General features: G+C 45.8%; 1 protein-coding gene across 1 annotated transcript in view; it reads left to right on the forward strand.

The window, feature by feature from the left end:
• The window catches only part of TAOK1 (TAO kinase 1), a 62,444-nt gene extending 50,070 nt beyond the window's left edge, over window positions 1-12,374 (forward strand). Inside the window, exons 18-20 of the mRNA XM_054286984.1 lie at window positions 3,783-3,995; window positions 5,073-5,255; window positions 8,748-12,374. Coding sequence (XP_054142959.1) covers window positions 3,783-3,995; window positions 5,073-5,255; window positions 8,748-9,209 — 858 coding nt within the window. The 3' untranslated portion in view covers window positions 9,210-12,374. The remainder of the gene's footprint in view (window positions 1-3,782; window positions 3,996-5,072; window positions 5,256-8,747) is intronic.
• Window positions 12,375-12,825: the final 451 nt, after the last annotated feature.

A 12,825-nucleotide genomic window follows, 5' to 3' on the forward strand; every position in this document is an offset into this window, starting at 1 on the left:
CTGAAGGCGCTAAGTGGTGTAGGAGCTCTGAAGGTACTCTGGTGTAGGAGCTCTGAAAGTACTCAGTGGTGTAGGAACTCCGAAGGTGCTCAGTGGTGTAGGAACTCCGAAGGTGCTCAGTGGTGTAGGAGCTCTGAAGGTGCTAAGAGATGTAGGAGCTCTGAAGGTACTAAGGGATGTGGGAGCTCTGAAGGTGCTCAGTGCTGTAGGAGCTCTGAAGGTGCTCAGTAGTGTAGGAGCTCTGAAGGTACTCAGTGGTGTAGGAGCTCTGAAGGTACTCAGTGGTGTAGGAACTCCCGTTCAAGCTGGTAATGGAAAACTGGTCCATGAAAGACTAGTCCATTACAGCCCATTTACAGTGCAAGCAAAGCCAAGGTGATTTGAGGCTCCTTAACTTGAAGAGCACCTAGTGGTGATCAGCATTACAGGGTATTGCAGGCAGGCCACAGCAGCACTAGTCCCTCCTCTTTTTTGAAAAGCTCTTCTAAGCAATGTCCCTTCCTTTCTGGGGTAGTTTTAAATGCATTTAATGTTCACAGCATGCTTTTTTTTCCCCCTCCTACACCATTTTCTGATCCTTCTCTCCCCCATATACAAAAATAAAATCCGCGTTTCTGTAATGAAGCAGTGTCGTTTAAAAACAAAACCCAAAAGCTTTGTGTGGCTGTGTGCATCAAAATGAGCTTCACTCTCAGTCTTGGCTAACTCACCTGGTTAGTGTTTTTATATAAAAGCTGGCATGGTGGCAAGTGAGGAGGGGGAAGAGAGAGACAGCAGCCAAGTGCAGTGTCCTCAGGAAGCTCCTGGCACTGACCTTTGCTGTTTGTCTCCTCTGGGTTTCTCATGCTGCCCTTGTAGCTCTGGTGGCTGACCAGAATTATGGGGCCTCTGTGATTGAGGCTTTTAGTGTTTTTGTTTAAGCCTTCACTTCATCCGAAGAAGTCCAGTGGTTTATTTTGAAGTGTCTGGGAAGGGTGTATGAGGCCTTTCACAAAGCTGCATGGTACATTTCCTTTGAGGAGGCAGACTTCTTCTCTCCACCCGGTGTTCAGCTGTGCCAGTAACAAAACGAGCGTATGGCATACTGAGCATGGGGTTTCTTTGTTGTTCTACATCTTTCCTCTTCATGATATTTTCCATCTGACTTAGTTTTCACCACCTGCAAGTTATCTTCTTACAGAGAAAATAACCAACTTGAAAACACAACTTCAGAAAAGAAAAAACGATACCTGATTTGTCAATATTAGAATAATATTAAATAGTGAAAACCTGGCTTGTGTGAGAACAAGGGACCATCTGATCACTGTTGAGAATCTCCAAGGATATAGTGTATAAATAGCAGATGACTTCACAGGGAAGCTGTGCTGCACTCTGAGCTGAATAAAACTGAAGCAGCTGTATTAGGCTGATCCTTCTGAGATTAGCATGAATGAGTTCTGCCTCCCCAAGGTGATGTGGTGCAAACACGAGTGGGCAGCATGTCCATTCTCCTTCCCTGGCAGCAGGATCTGTGGTACTGTGTGCTGCAGGGGCTTGGCTGCCCTCACACCTCTGCAGACTCTGCAACCCTTCCCTTTTCCAGGGAGGACAGGGCTGGAGCATTTTGCAAGGAGCATGGAAAGCTTGCACTTTGCTTTGCATGGCTGTTCTGTGATTAGTGAAGGATTTCAGGCTTGAGCTGTCAATCCTGCACCTTTGCAAACAGGCAGTGCTAACAGCAGAGCCCTGGACAACCGTTGGGTTTGTAGCACAATCCCCTCTTTATCGAGGCTGTTCTCCAGCATTAACTCCTTCTCCTGCCTCTGACTAATGCAGGCAAGTATTCTTAATTGAATAGATAATTTGACCATTTGTTCAGTTTCTCTCCCCAGCAACGTTTTCCCTCAAGGGCACATTTCAGGCTTTCCCTTTGTTATTTAGTGAGGCCCTTTGTCCTGGAAGCAGGTTTTTAACGGTCAGTGTCTGTTCTATGACAGCACCAGAAGGACCCATAACTAGAATTCACCCTTCAGTGAAAACGGCTGTTATTATTTCAAGTGTGTTAATTGTGATGCAAATACCCTCTTGCTGGTATTTCACAATACTAGGTCAAAATGATCTTGTCAGAAGTCTGACTGGAAATCTTACCCCTCCCTTCTGTTTCCTGTTGTTAAAGCCTTTGGATTGGGAGCCTCTAAACAGTCTGGTGTCCAAGCAAGACTTCACAAAAAATGAGGACAAAATAGGTTGATAGTGTTTTGCTGTGACCAGGTCCCTGATGGGAATGTGTAACCAGCTGACACTTCCCTTAAGGGCAGTGAGAAATAACCTTAAAGGTTTCCTGGAAGGAAATAACTTTCTGTGAGATTTGGAAAGGTTAAAAGTGATGCATTCCTCTTCATGATACTTGTTTTGATTTGAATGAAACCCATCTTTGTCCTGTTCTCTGCACCAGGTTAGCAAAGTGTTATTGTTTTTTTATGCAGCAAAGTGTTCTTGGGCTGGGGGTGTTGTTTGATCCCACTGCACCTTTGGAGGTGGCTGCAAGTGCTATGCTGATCACCTGCCCTGCTGAGCCCTGAGTTGGTGCCAGGAGCAGGCAGTGGAGGGGCTGATTTGGCCATGCACAGAGATCTGATCTGCCTCACTGGTTCACATCCCAGAGCTCTTCCAACTTGCTCAAACAGGAGTCTGGTCCTGTGCTCTTTGTGCCTCTAGTGCTTCAGTATTTGGCATGGTGCCTAACAATGGGAAAGCCCTCATGTCTGATTTTAGTGATTTGTGTTTATTTATTTATTTGTTTATTCTTACCATGGTGAACTTGACCATCAATTAACCATCATCACTCATCCCTTCTGGGTTTTGCTTTGTCAGTAGTATCCCTGCCAGCCATCCCATAGAAAGATACAGAGAACTCCAGAACACCCTCCTTTTCAGGATCTTGAAACACTTAGTACATGTTAAACTTTACAGGCTGCTCTGAAGGCAGGTGAAAGAAAAAAAAATAATTTCTTCAAGGTCATACAGCAAAGCTGGATCCCAATACCTTTTCCGGGATTGGTGTTCCCCAACCCTATGTGCAATCACAGCTATGTCTCTAAGCAGCACAGAGATGTTAGCAAGTGCAAGGGGAGGAAAACTCCATTTCCAGTAAGTCTCCACTGGGACTGGGGAATTGTTTTGTTTGCTAGACCAAAACAATACTACTGGTTTGTGGTGTACATTTTTAAGCATCTAGTCTTTTTTTGGTTTCTTTATGAAAACCAGGCTCATAATATCAAGGGTTAGAATACATCTTATATTCATCAAACCCTCAATGGAAAAAGCATTGCTCTTTTTTCCTGTGCTTTCCCATGCACCAGATCTGCTTCTTTTCATAACATTAAGTGCTGTTCATATATATGTGCCATACAAGCACAGTCGTGCAAGTATGGCTTTTGGTGCTAATAAATATTAGTCCTGTCCCTCAAGAACTTTTCTTGAAAAGCAGCACCCAAGACTGGATTCAGTCCAGTGACAAATGTGAGGCTCTTTGTGCAGAGACAGCTGTATTTAGGCTGGAGCTTTGTTATAAAAGTGTCTGTATTGTAATTGTTTTGCACAGTAGCAGTGTCAAAGCAGCTGCAGCAATAGTCATTGCCTCTTGTGTATTTTGCTTCCCTCCTTGCACTGTAGATGTTAATATACATTTGTGGATTCTTGAACTCATATCCTTAATGTAATCCTAAATATCCATTTGAATGGATATTTCGCTCATTTGAAACATGCTGGTTTTTTTCTTTGTGTCCCCTCCATCTTTCCAGTCAAAAGAACTACAGATAAAGAAGCAGTTTCAGGATACATGCAAGATCCAAACCAGACAGTACAAAGCACTGAGAAACCATCTGCTGGAGACCACGCCAAAGAGTGAACATAAAGCTGTCCTCAAACGGCTCAAGGAGGAGCAGACCCGGAAGCTGGCTATCCTGGCTGAGCAGTATGATCACAGCATTAATGAAATGCTCTCTACACAAGCTGTGAGTCGCCTCTGAGGGACCCAGGGTTCCTCAGCCAAAGAGGGATGTTTGCATTTGAACCGCTCTGTATCCTGACAGCAGGCTCTCTGCTTCCTTGCTGCACACGCCATTCCCTGCACAGTCCTTCCTCTGTGTTCAGAAAGCAGAGTTCAAACCCAGAGGAAAGACCTACCACCCCCTCCAGGCAGGCTGAAGCTGCTGTTGTAGAGATGCAAAGTGATGCATCTGTGTGACCAGTGAACTGCTTTTGCATGAAATGTGGCAACATAAACATCCCTGTTAGAGCATCATTACATAGTGTGCAACTGGCTGCTTAACTCACTTAGATTTTGGTTTGCTGATGATACCAACCCAAGCATGTGCCACTGGTGGAAGATGCTCATTGAGTCATGGAGGAGTCCACAGTTTTGACTGTAAATCTGAGGTCAAAGTGTTGTGAAACTTGTGTGATTCCTCTTTAAGAGATTCCTTCTTTAAGGAATGACCACATGAGCAATGCTTCAAATCCTTGCTACAGCTTAATGTGCACTTTTCTTTGCAATTCTTGCATATTGCATCCTGCTCACATCACTTTGTACACAAATTTAACACTGAGGCAGGGTAGCTGGCTTCTTTTATGATGGGAAGGTTAAAAGTTCAGTATCATGATGCTTTTAGGTTTATTTCATTATATCCTTGTACCCAAAGTCCTGCATTGGCAAGGCTCTGGACTTAAGTCTCCTGGGTAGAGGTAATTGGTTGATCCAGTTGAATAGAACAAGAGAGCTTCTCTTTGCCTCTAGCAAAAGGAGAGCTGAGGATGTTTGCACCTCCAGCAGTCTGGTCTCTGCAGTGTGGATCGTGGTTCCTGAGGCGCCACTGCTCATCAGCATCACTTGCATCAGTGCTGTGGGCTCACTGTCACCAGTCTTTGTCACTATAGGTCCTCTGTTCAGCCAAGCCAAGTACAATAGAGACCAATTGTATTGCTAAGAAAACAATGTCCCAGCCCATTCCCCCCCCTCCCCGCGGTCCTCCCCTGGAGTGTCAGCAGTGGTTACCCCATGGTGAAACGTCTCTATTGTCTGCCTTTCCCAGCTGCGTTTGGATGAGGCGCAGGAAGCAGAGTGCCAGGTTTTGAAGATGCAGCTGCAGCAAGAATTGGAGCTGCTGAACGCATATCAGAGTAAAATCAAGATGCAGGCAGAAGCCCAGCACGATCGGGAGCTGCGTGATCTGGAGCAGAGGGTGTCCCTCCGCCGGGCCCTCCTGGAGCAGAAGGTAAAGGGAGCATGTGAGCATCCTAAGCACACTCCATATTTCAGATCCTAAATTCCACTTATCAGTGAAAGATAAACTGCTCTTACTTTGCTGTATATAGTAACACAGATCATTTGGGTGTTTGTCTCTCTGGGGTTGAAAGCTCAGTGACACATAGACTAAACTTTCTGCCAGCTGAGGCCTCCTGTGTGAGCAGCTTCTGGCTGGGATAGAGCTGCCTGAAGTGTGCCAGAGGGGGATGTGCCTCTCTGGGCAGAAGGGAGAGAGAACTGTACTGTCTGTCTCTGAGCTGGAGATTGGCTTCCCTGGCCTCTCAGAGAGCAGACAGTAACAACCTAAGGCTGGGGGCTGCAGTGTCCCTATGAAATTGTGTGTCTTATGAGCAAACTCAAGTAGCCAGAGCCACAGGTGTGGTGCATCTGCTACTCCTCAGGTCTCAGCTTGTAGTTGGCTACAGGTGTTTCTTGTTAAAGTGTATTCAGGTGTATTCAGGTGCTTCTTGTTAAAGTTTGCTGCAGGTGCAGTGCTAGATATGTGTGTAGAATTGTGAGTGACCTACACAGACCAAGGGAAGGGAAATGCACCAAAAACTGGTGAGAAGAAATAAATTGTCAGCCTTTCTCCTGGAGTTGTTTTCCCTTTGGACTTGCACTGTAAGTGTCAGCCATTGCCATTCACACAAATCCCAATTTTGTTCATCAGTGTGTAATAAATTAGGGCGATTACTCTGTGGCCTCGAGGTTCTTTACACTGAAGTTCTTCTAGGGGCTAATGGATGGATGCTGGGAGAGTCCTCAGAGCACTGCTCCACCTCACGGCCAGCGGAGGGAGCACCCCAGGGAGGCAGCACAGGCCTGCTGGGCTTTGGTCCCTGCAAGGAGGCAATTGCTCTCAGAAAATAAGTGAATCTGTGAAAGCAGAGTTCCTGTGTGTCATTCGTGTGCAATAGCTGTCTTTAGACACCACTGCTGGTTATTTTGGTCCCAGCTCCCATCACAGCCTGGCACGAGTATGGATTTATCTGGAGGTGCATTGCCCTCTGGTGGCATGAGCAGCTCAGGGAGGAGGTGCCACAGTGAGCCAGTGCTCCCTGCTCTGTGGGAGCAGCATGTATTGCAGATAGTGCTAGAAGCTGCAGTGAAGCCAGCAACTCAAAGAAACCCACATCAACCAATAATGTTGTAGAAGTTTTCCAGTGTGTACCAGGATTGAAGTCTCTGTGTGCATGGAGAACCCCTGTGGAGGATTTGGCATCAGTGATGGGGATAGGAAGCTTAACAATACTATTTCACAGAGAGAAAAAACAGATAAAAACATCACCTAGCGTAGGTTTTCATTTTGTGTCCTGATATTGCCTTAGAATAGCAAAAAAAAAAAAAATGGATGGTGCTTCAGCTTTCATAGGTTCCTGTAGCAATATGTGCAGTCTTGGCACAGGAAAATCACAGGTCATGCACCAGCAGTGAGACCTTGGTGGGGTGGCAAGGCAGTGACTCAAGGGCAAACATGTGGGTCCAGAGGCAGACCCATCATTCTTTTGCAGGGGTATTTTTTGGGAGGAGAGGTGATGTTCTGTTTTTGTAAGAACTAAGACTTGTGAGTTTTCTGGTGTGGGTCCCTCAATGATGTCACCTGGTGTTTGCTGGCATGTGCTAACTGAAGCTGGCAGCCAGAGAAAGGGCAGGTATGTGCACAAGATGAATGTCTGCATTTATATGCACAAATAAATGTGTAGCCTGTGGCAAAGTCAGTCCCTGGTGTTCAGTAATAAACCAGATTCCAGAAGTTAGTGCATGCATAGAAATCTGCTTCCTTTTCAGCAGGCTGCCCTTTACTTTTGGTGGTGCCCATCACCATAACTCACCAGAGCATGTGTGTCGTGTCTATCCCTGGAATAAGGAGGGAGTAGCCAAACCCCATTGATGTGAAATGTTGTTTGTATTGCACCAGCAATGAGCATGTCCCAAGAGTGTCTTTAAAAGAGTTCAGATTTAGTCATTTCCTTCCCACATGGCTCAGACACTTCATTTTCAGAGTGGTTTGAGTGATGTCACTTTAACAAAGTGTCAGGCCTTTCAGTGAAGTTCAGTTGCACCAAGTCCTGTGTGTTACACTGTCACTGAGGCTGAAAATGGTGACATGCTGAAGACATTGAGAAAAAGGAGGATTCTACTTAGATAGCAGGACAGGAAAAAAACAAGCAGAGCATTTTAAAGAGGTAATGTTACAGAAGGTACCTTCTTCCTCCACTGCCTTTGTGGCTTTCAGCAGGAATAGTGAGCAGGGCTGCTCAGTGCAGTCTGTCACTCACCTAGAGTAACATGCAAGTGGAGAAGGAGTTTCTGAAAGCCCCAAATGGCTCAGGAGATGACTCATGCTGGAGCAGATTGTTTCCTCAATTCCAGATGAAATTGCTTTGCATATTCCCTGACTCAGGCAAGAGAGTGCTTACAAGTACAAGGCTCTGCCTGGTGCCTTCAGCACAGACCCAGATAACACCTCTTGGCCATGTTGCTGCTGACAGCAGGGAGATGCCAGTGAGCTGTGCTGAAAGTCTTGGCTCCTGCTTTTTCCCCATTTGGTCTTTTTCACTGAGGCCAAAAGAAGCTTTTTCAGTGCTGGCAAGAAGATAATGGGTTTTGGTTCTCCACCTGACTGCAAAGATTTCAATAAGAAAGGCTTTCATCCCTGTCTGATGGGTGTCAGGAGGCCGTAGTCCTGTGTTTTCAGTACTTATAGTGCTGATCTCAGTGCCCCCCTACCAAAGTAGTCTTGGAAACCAATTTGGAACAGTCTTATGGAGGAGAAATTGGGGTTGCCAGCTTGCATATCATCTAGCTAATAATCTGCCACACAACTCAAACAGCACTGCCTATGTCCTTCAGCCACACACCCTGGAAAAAGTATCAGGGCAGTGAAATATGAGAAAACCAAATTAGGAAAGGTAGATAGGGTAGAGAGGAGGTGATAAATACATGAGCTAAGAAAATCTGGCCAGTGAACATTAGAGAGGAAGCTGAATGTGGGCTTGTGCCTTGAATCCTAGAGAAAACAGCAGTCATCATCATAATCATCATTAGATTCAGCTACAAACAGTGAAGGTCACCATAAGCTGTGTTGGCAGGCTGTACCTGTAGGCTTTCCCAGTAGGCATCTATGGAAGCTGTAGACTTTGCTGGATCTCAGAAGATTAATCTATGTCAAGATGTTGGTATCAGATTCACATCCCTCAAATTTCATGTATTCACCAGGGAACAGGGACCAACACCCTCTAACTGGTGTTCATCATGCTTTGGGCTGTGTGGGTCTTTGAGACTTAACCCTTAAAAATTCACCCTTTTGTATTCAGAGCAGACTGCATGTCCACAGATATCTGATCTAGAGCCAGTTTTCTGCACAAATCCAGGAAGAAGTCCCTCAGTAGCTGTTACAGGTCCTCTAGAGGCTGTGCCAGTCCTGCTGCTACAGACTGTCTCTTTTTTTCCTTCCTAGATTGAGGAGGAGATGCTGGCGTTGCAGAACGAGCGCACCGAGCGGATACGAAGCCTGCTGGAGCGCCAAGCTCGCGAGATCGAAGCCTTTGACTCAGAAAGCATGAGGCTAGGTTTTAGTAATATGGTTCTTTCTAATCTCTCCCCCGAGGCGTTCAGCCACAGCTACCCGGGAGCTTCTGGCTGGTCCCACAATCCTACTGGGGGTGCAGGACCTCACTGGGGTCATCCCATGGGTGGCCCACCGCAAGCTTGGGGCCATCCAATGCAAGGTGGACCTCAGCCATGGGGTCACCCCTCGGGGCCCATGCAGGGGGTACCTCGAAGTAGTGCTATAGGGGTCCGCAACAGCCCCCAGGCTCTGAGGCGGACAGCTTCTGGGGGACGGACGGAGCAGGGCATGAGCAGGAGCACAAGTGTTACTTCACAAATATCCAATGGTTCACACATGTCTTATACATAACTTAAACAATAACTGAGGGTGGCAATTCCACTGGAGCTGTCTGCCAACAGAAACTGCCTACAGACACCAGCCCAGCAGCCTCCTCAGTGCGGTGCTGACGTGTGGAAGCTGGGTGCACATGGAATATTGTATTCATTTTGTAAAGCATTACGTTTTGTGTTTACTAACTGGGATGTCATAGTATTTGGCTGCAGGGTTTTGGGGGGTGGTTTTTGGTTTTTTGTTTTGTTGTTGGTTTTTTTGTTTTGGTTTTTTTTTTTTTATGTTTTGGAGGGGTCTTGGGAGGGCATCTGAGAAATATATGCAATTAGTCAGAAGAGTTGGCTGGTGGTCATCACACTGACAGAAGGGCCTCAGACTGCCCTCATCATGCCATCCATGTAGGAAGTCTGAGGGAGAATGGAGACCTCTTCCCATGTCCATGAATTTCGATCTGCCACCCTGCAAAAACCAGGCAAGCTGCCTTTAAACCAACATCCAGGGGAGGAACAGCTGGATCTTCTGTTCCATTTTTATTTGTCATTAAATTGGATAAATTTCTAGGGTATTGCCTCTGCCAGGAGGCATTTTCAAAGAGTTGTAGGTGAGGAAGAAAGTGAGAAGAGAGGCCAAGAGACACCAGGGCTCAACAGGGCCCTTCTACCCAAGTGCGCGCTCCGTGTCGTGTAAGAAGTGACGTTCTGTCAGAAGGCACTGGTCAGCTTCCCAAGAACTCTGTAGGTAAACCTGTCTGGGGGAACAGGCTAGAAATGTTTGAAATGGTCTATCTGCTTTGGCACTCCCTGACTGTGCTGCTGGTAGCTCAGATGAGGTTGGGCAGAGGAGCGTAAGTAATGCACTTGTACAGCTAATACTGTGACATCTCATCTTAGCTAAGCATCAGAATAATTCTTGGAGCCCAGCGTAGTCCTTTTTGCTCCATTCAGAAATGTTTAGACTTTCAGCCAATCAGTCTCAAATGCCAGAGGTGTTTTGAAGGATGCCATAGTCACAAAATGCCATTGATCGGGTTTTTCATTATTACACTACATCCACCAATTTATTACCTTTTTGGCTTGTTGCAATTTCCTGTTTACATGTAGCGTGTAGCCAACTGTTGAAATGTTTAGTTGCCATGTGTACCAGGAGGAGCTGAGCCAATGACTCTTTCCCAGCTGATGACTAACCCACATCACCACTGTAGATCTTGCTGCATGTGAGGCTCCTTTTTTATTGTTTTCATTGCTGCAATACTTCACAACTTTTACAGTCCCTAGAGATGCTGTGATATTTCGGCAGCGTATCACACCATGTGAGAAGGCGCTACTTCCAGAGGGCTCATTGGAGCTGCTGTACTACTGAAAGGAAACAAAGGAGGTTGTGAAATCCATACAGTGATAAAAGGTCAGGGAGTCTTATAACTGAATGACTTTGTTGGCATCGTGTCATCCCTTAGTGCTGGGAACCAGAGATGCCCCAATGCTCTCGTGCCAGTGCCAGGACGGTGTCGCTCAGCCAGGACTGTGGGAAGAGCAGGTAGATGAAGTTTGGTTTGAGGCAAAGGTTTCCGTCTTGGGGACTGACCAGCCAGGGTTCTTTGTAAATGTTTTTCCTTGCACACTAATCATCTTGAAGAAAACACTAGCTGCTAACTCTAGGATTTGCCTTTAATATGTTTATAGGGCTCAAAAGCGAGGTTTTCCGAATGTGTTTGTCCACGTGACATATTTATATAGTAAATAGTGTCTCGCTGCTGTTCAGTACCCGACAGGGCAGCGCTCTTTCGTTAGCTAAATTAACATCCACTCCCAGTCCTCAACTCTCTGCCAGTGTCTGGTGAATCCAGCTGGGATTTCTAGCATTGTGATGTAGCGTATCACTCTAATTGAAGATGGAAACTCCACCAAAACATGTTTGAGCAGCCCCTTTGTAAGGAGTTTTATTGTACTAACAGTTGACAGAAGCCTGGGAGGAGGTGTGGGTCCCATGGAGGTACCTCTGGATGCTCCTGGGGGCAAGTGGTGACTGTGAATTGTCCTGTCCTTTCCTCTGCTATGTTTTTATGTGGAATTGGATGTTTTGGGGTCACTCTTTTGCATTGCAGTGTTGTTGAAATGAAGCGAAACTCATTTAGGAAAGGTACCTGTGTTTTCCTAGGTTTGGAAGGAGAAACAAAACCAAAATGAAAGGCCAAAATTGTATTGGGGTTCACCATGTGATTGTGGAGGGTGTGCCCAGAGCATGGTGCTAACACAGCATTTTGAGTTCAGCTCCTCTATCCCAAACAGCAGCAGCTACAGTGGGGACAGGCTATACCTGCAAGTTCAGTGGGTTCATTCTTCTGCTTCTGTTATGGTTTGAATTTGGTCAAAGTCTCGGGCTTAAATTGAGCTTCTTCAACAGAATTCTCTCAACACATCTATTTGTGTAATGTCAAGCATGACTGAATGCTGAATCCAAATGATGGCTATCCCATATTGGCTTTTTTGTATTCAAAAAGAATTGTGTAGTAACCATTTTTACATGTATATCATGTGCAGACCTGGACTATTCCAACAAGTTAATATTTTAATTAAAATAGTTTGCAAAAACTGATTCAGATCAACTGGTCTAAATGTGTGTGTCCCTGTGTGTACGTGGGGGAAGAAAAGCTGTCCCAAAACTGCCTGATCTCGAGAGGAAGCACCTCATTACACAGCTGTAGCCAGAGGAACTCAGGGTCAGGCTGTGCCTTGGAGGTATTTGAGGAGGCCCTTGGTGTTGAGAATTTTAATGTATCTCAGGTTTATTTCTGAGATACATGAACAACTGTGCACTAGAGAGATGCAAACACTCTCTGAATCAGTTTGCAAACTCTTATTTTTAAAAGTAAAGCGTTTTTAAAAGTAAGGCAAATTGCTCCATGTTGTGCTCAGTGCAGTCATGCCCTCAGTTTTAAAATTACTGTAATCTGTAAATTGTGGAAACTACTCCAGTACCTCAGCAAAGATGTTCTCTTGCATTTCTTATGTTCATATTTAACACTGGGGAACTCTTCTGTGTGGACTACTTGCAAATTTTATTGTGGTATTTTTAAATCACCAGCTTGACCCCTGAAATCTCTTTTCTGTGGTTATTTTTCTCTCCCCTCTGCAAAGACCTGAAGTTCTGGTGTAGCTTAGCCCAGAGATGGAAAAAAAAAACAAAGTAGCCAGCATTTTTACCTCTTTCTGATTCAAATTTCCTTTGATTTTATTTAAAATCAGTGAAAGGGACCATATTTTCCTTGTTTTCCATGGTCCCAGGGAGCCAGCAGCCACCTCTCCCTTCCATGTTGAACATTACGTGCTTTCTTCCTTGGATGCAGCACTGAAATGGAGGCCACAGCTCTGTTTCACCTGCATTCCCTCCAAGCCTGTGAACTTCAAGGAGGTTGAACAACTAAATACATGGTGTGATACCAAACTTTCCACAGAAAAATTTCCCTGCAGCCGTTACTTGCCTGGCTTGGGGCCAGGCTGGCATCGCTCTGTGTCCCACCCAGCCCTCCTGCGCCGGAAGAACGGGCACTGCACACTGGCTGTGACCTGCACGGGGGTGCAGCCAGGGCACTCCTGGGGCTGTGCTGTTGTTTAACCCCCCAGGGCCCCTCGCCTCC

The sequence above is a fragment of the Melozone crissalis genome, unplaced genomic scaffold (genome assembly GCF_028551555.1).
Source record: "Melozone crissalis strain CALT ecotype California unplaced genomic scaffold, PUWL_Pcris_2 ptg000057l_1, whole genome shotgun sequence".
Classification (NCBI taxonomy): Eukaryota; Metazoa; Chordata; class Aves; order Passeriformes; family Passerellidae; genus Melozone; species Melozone crissalis.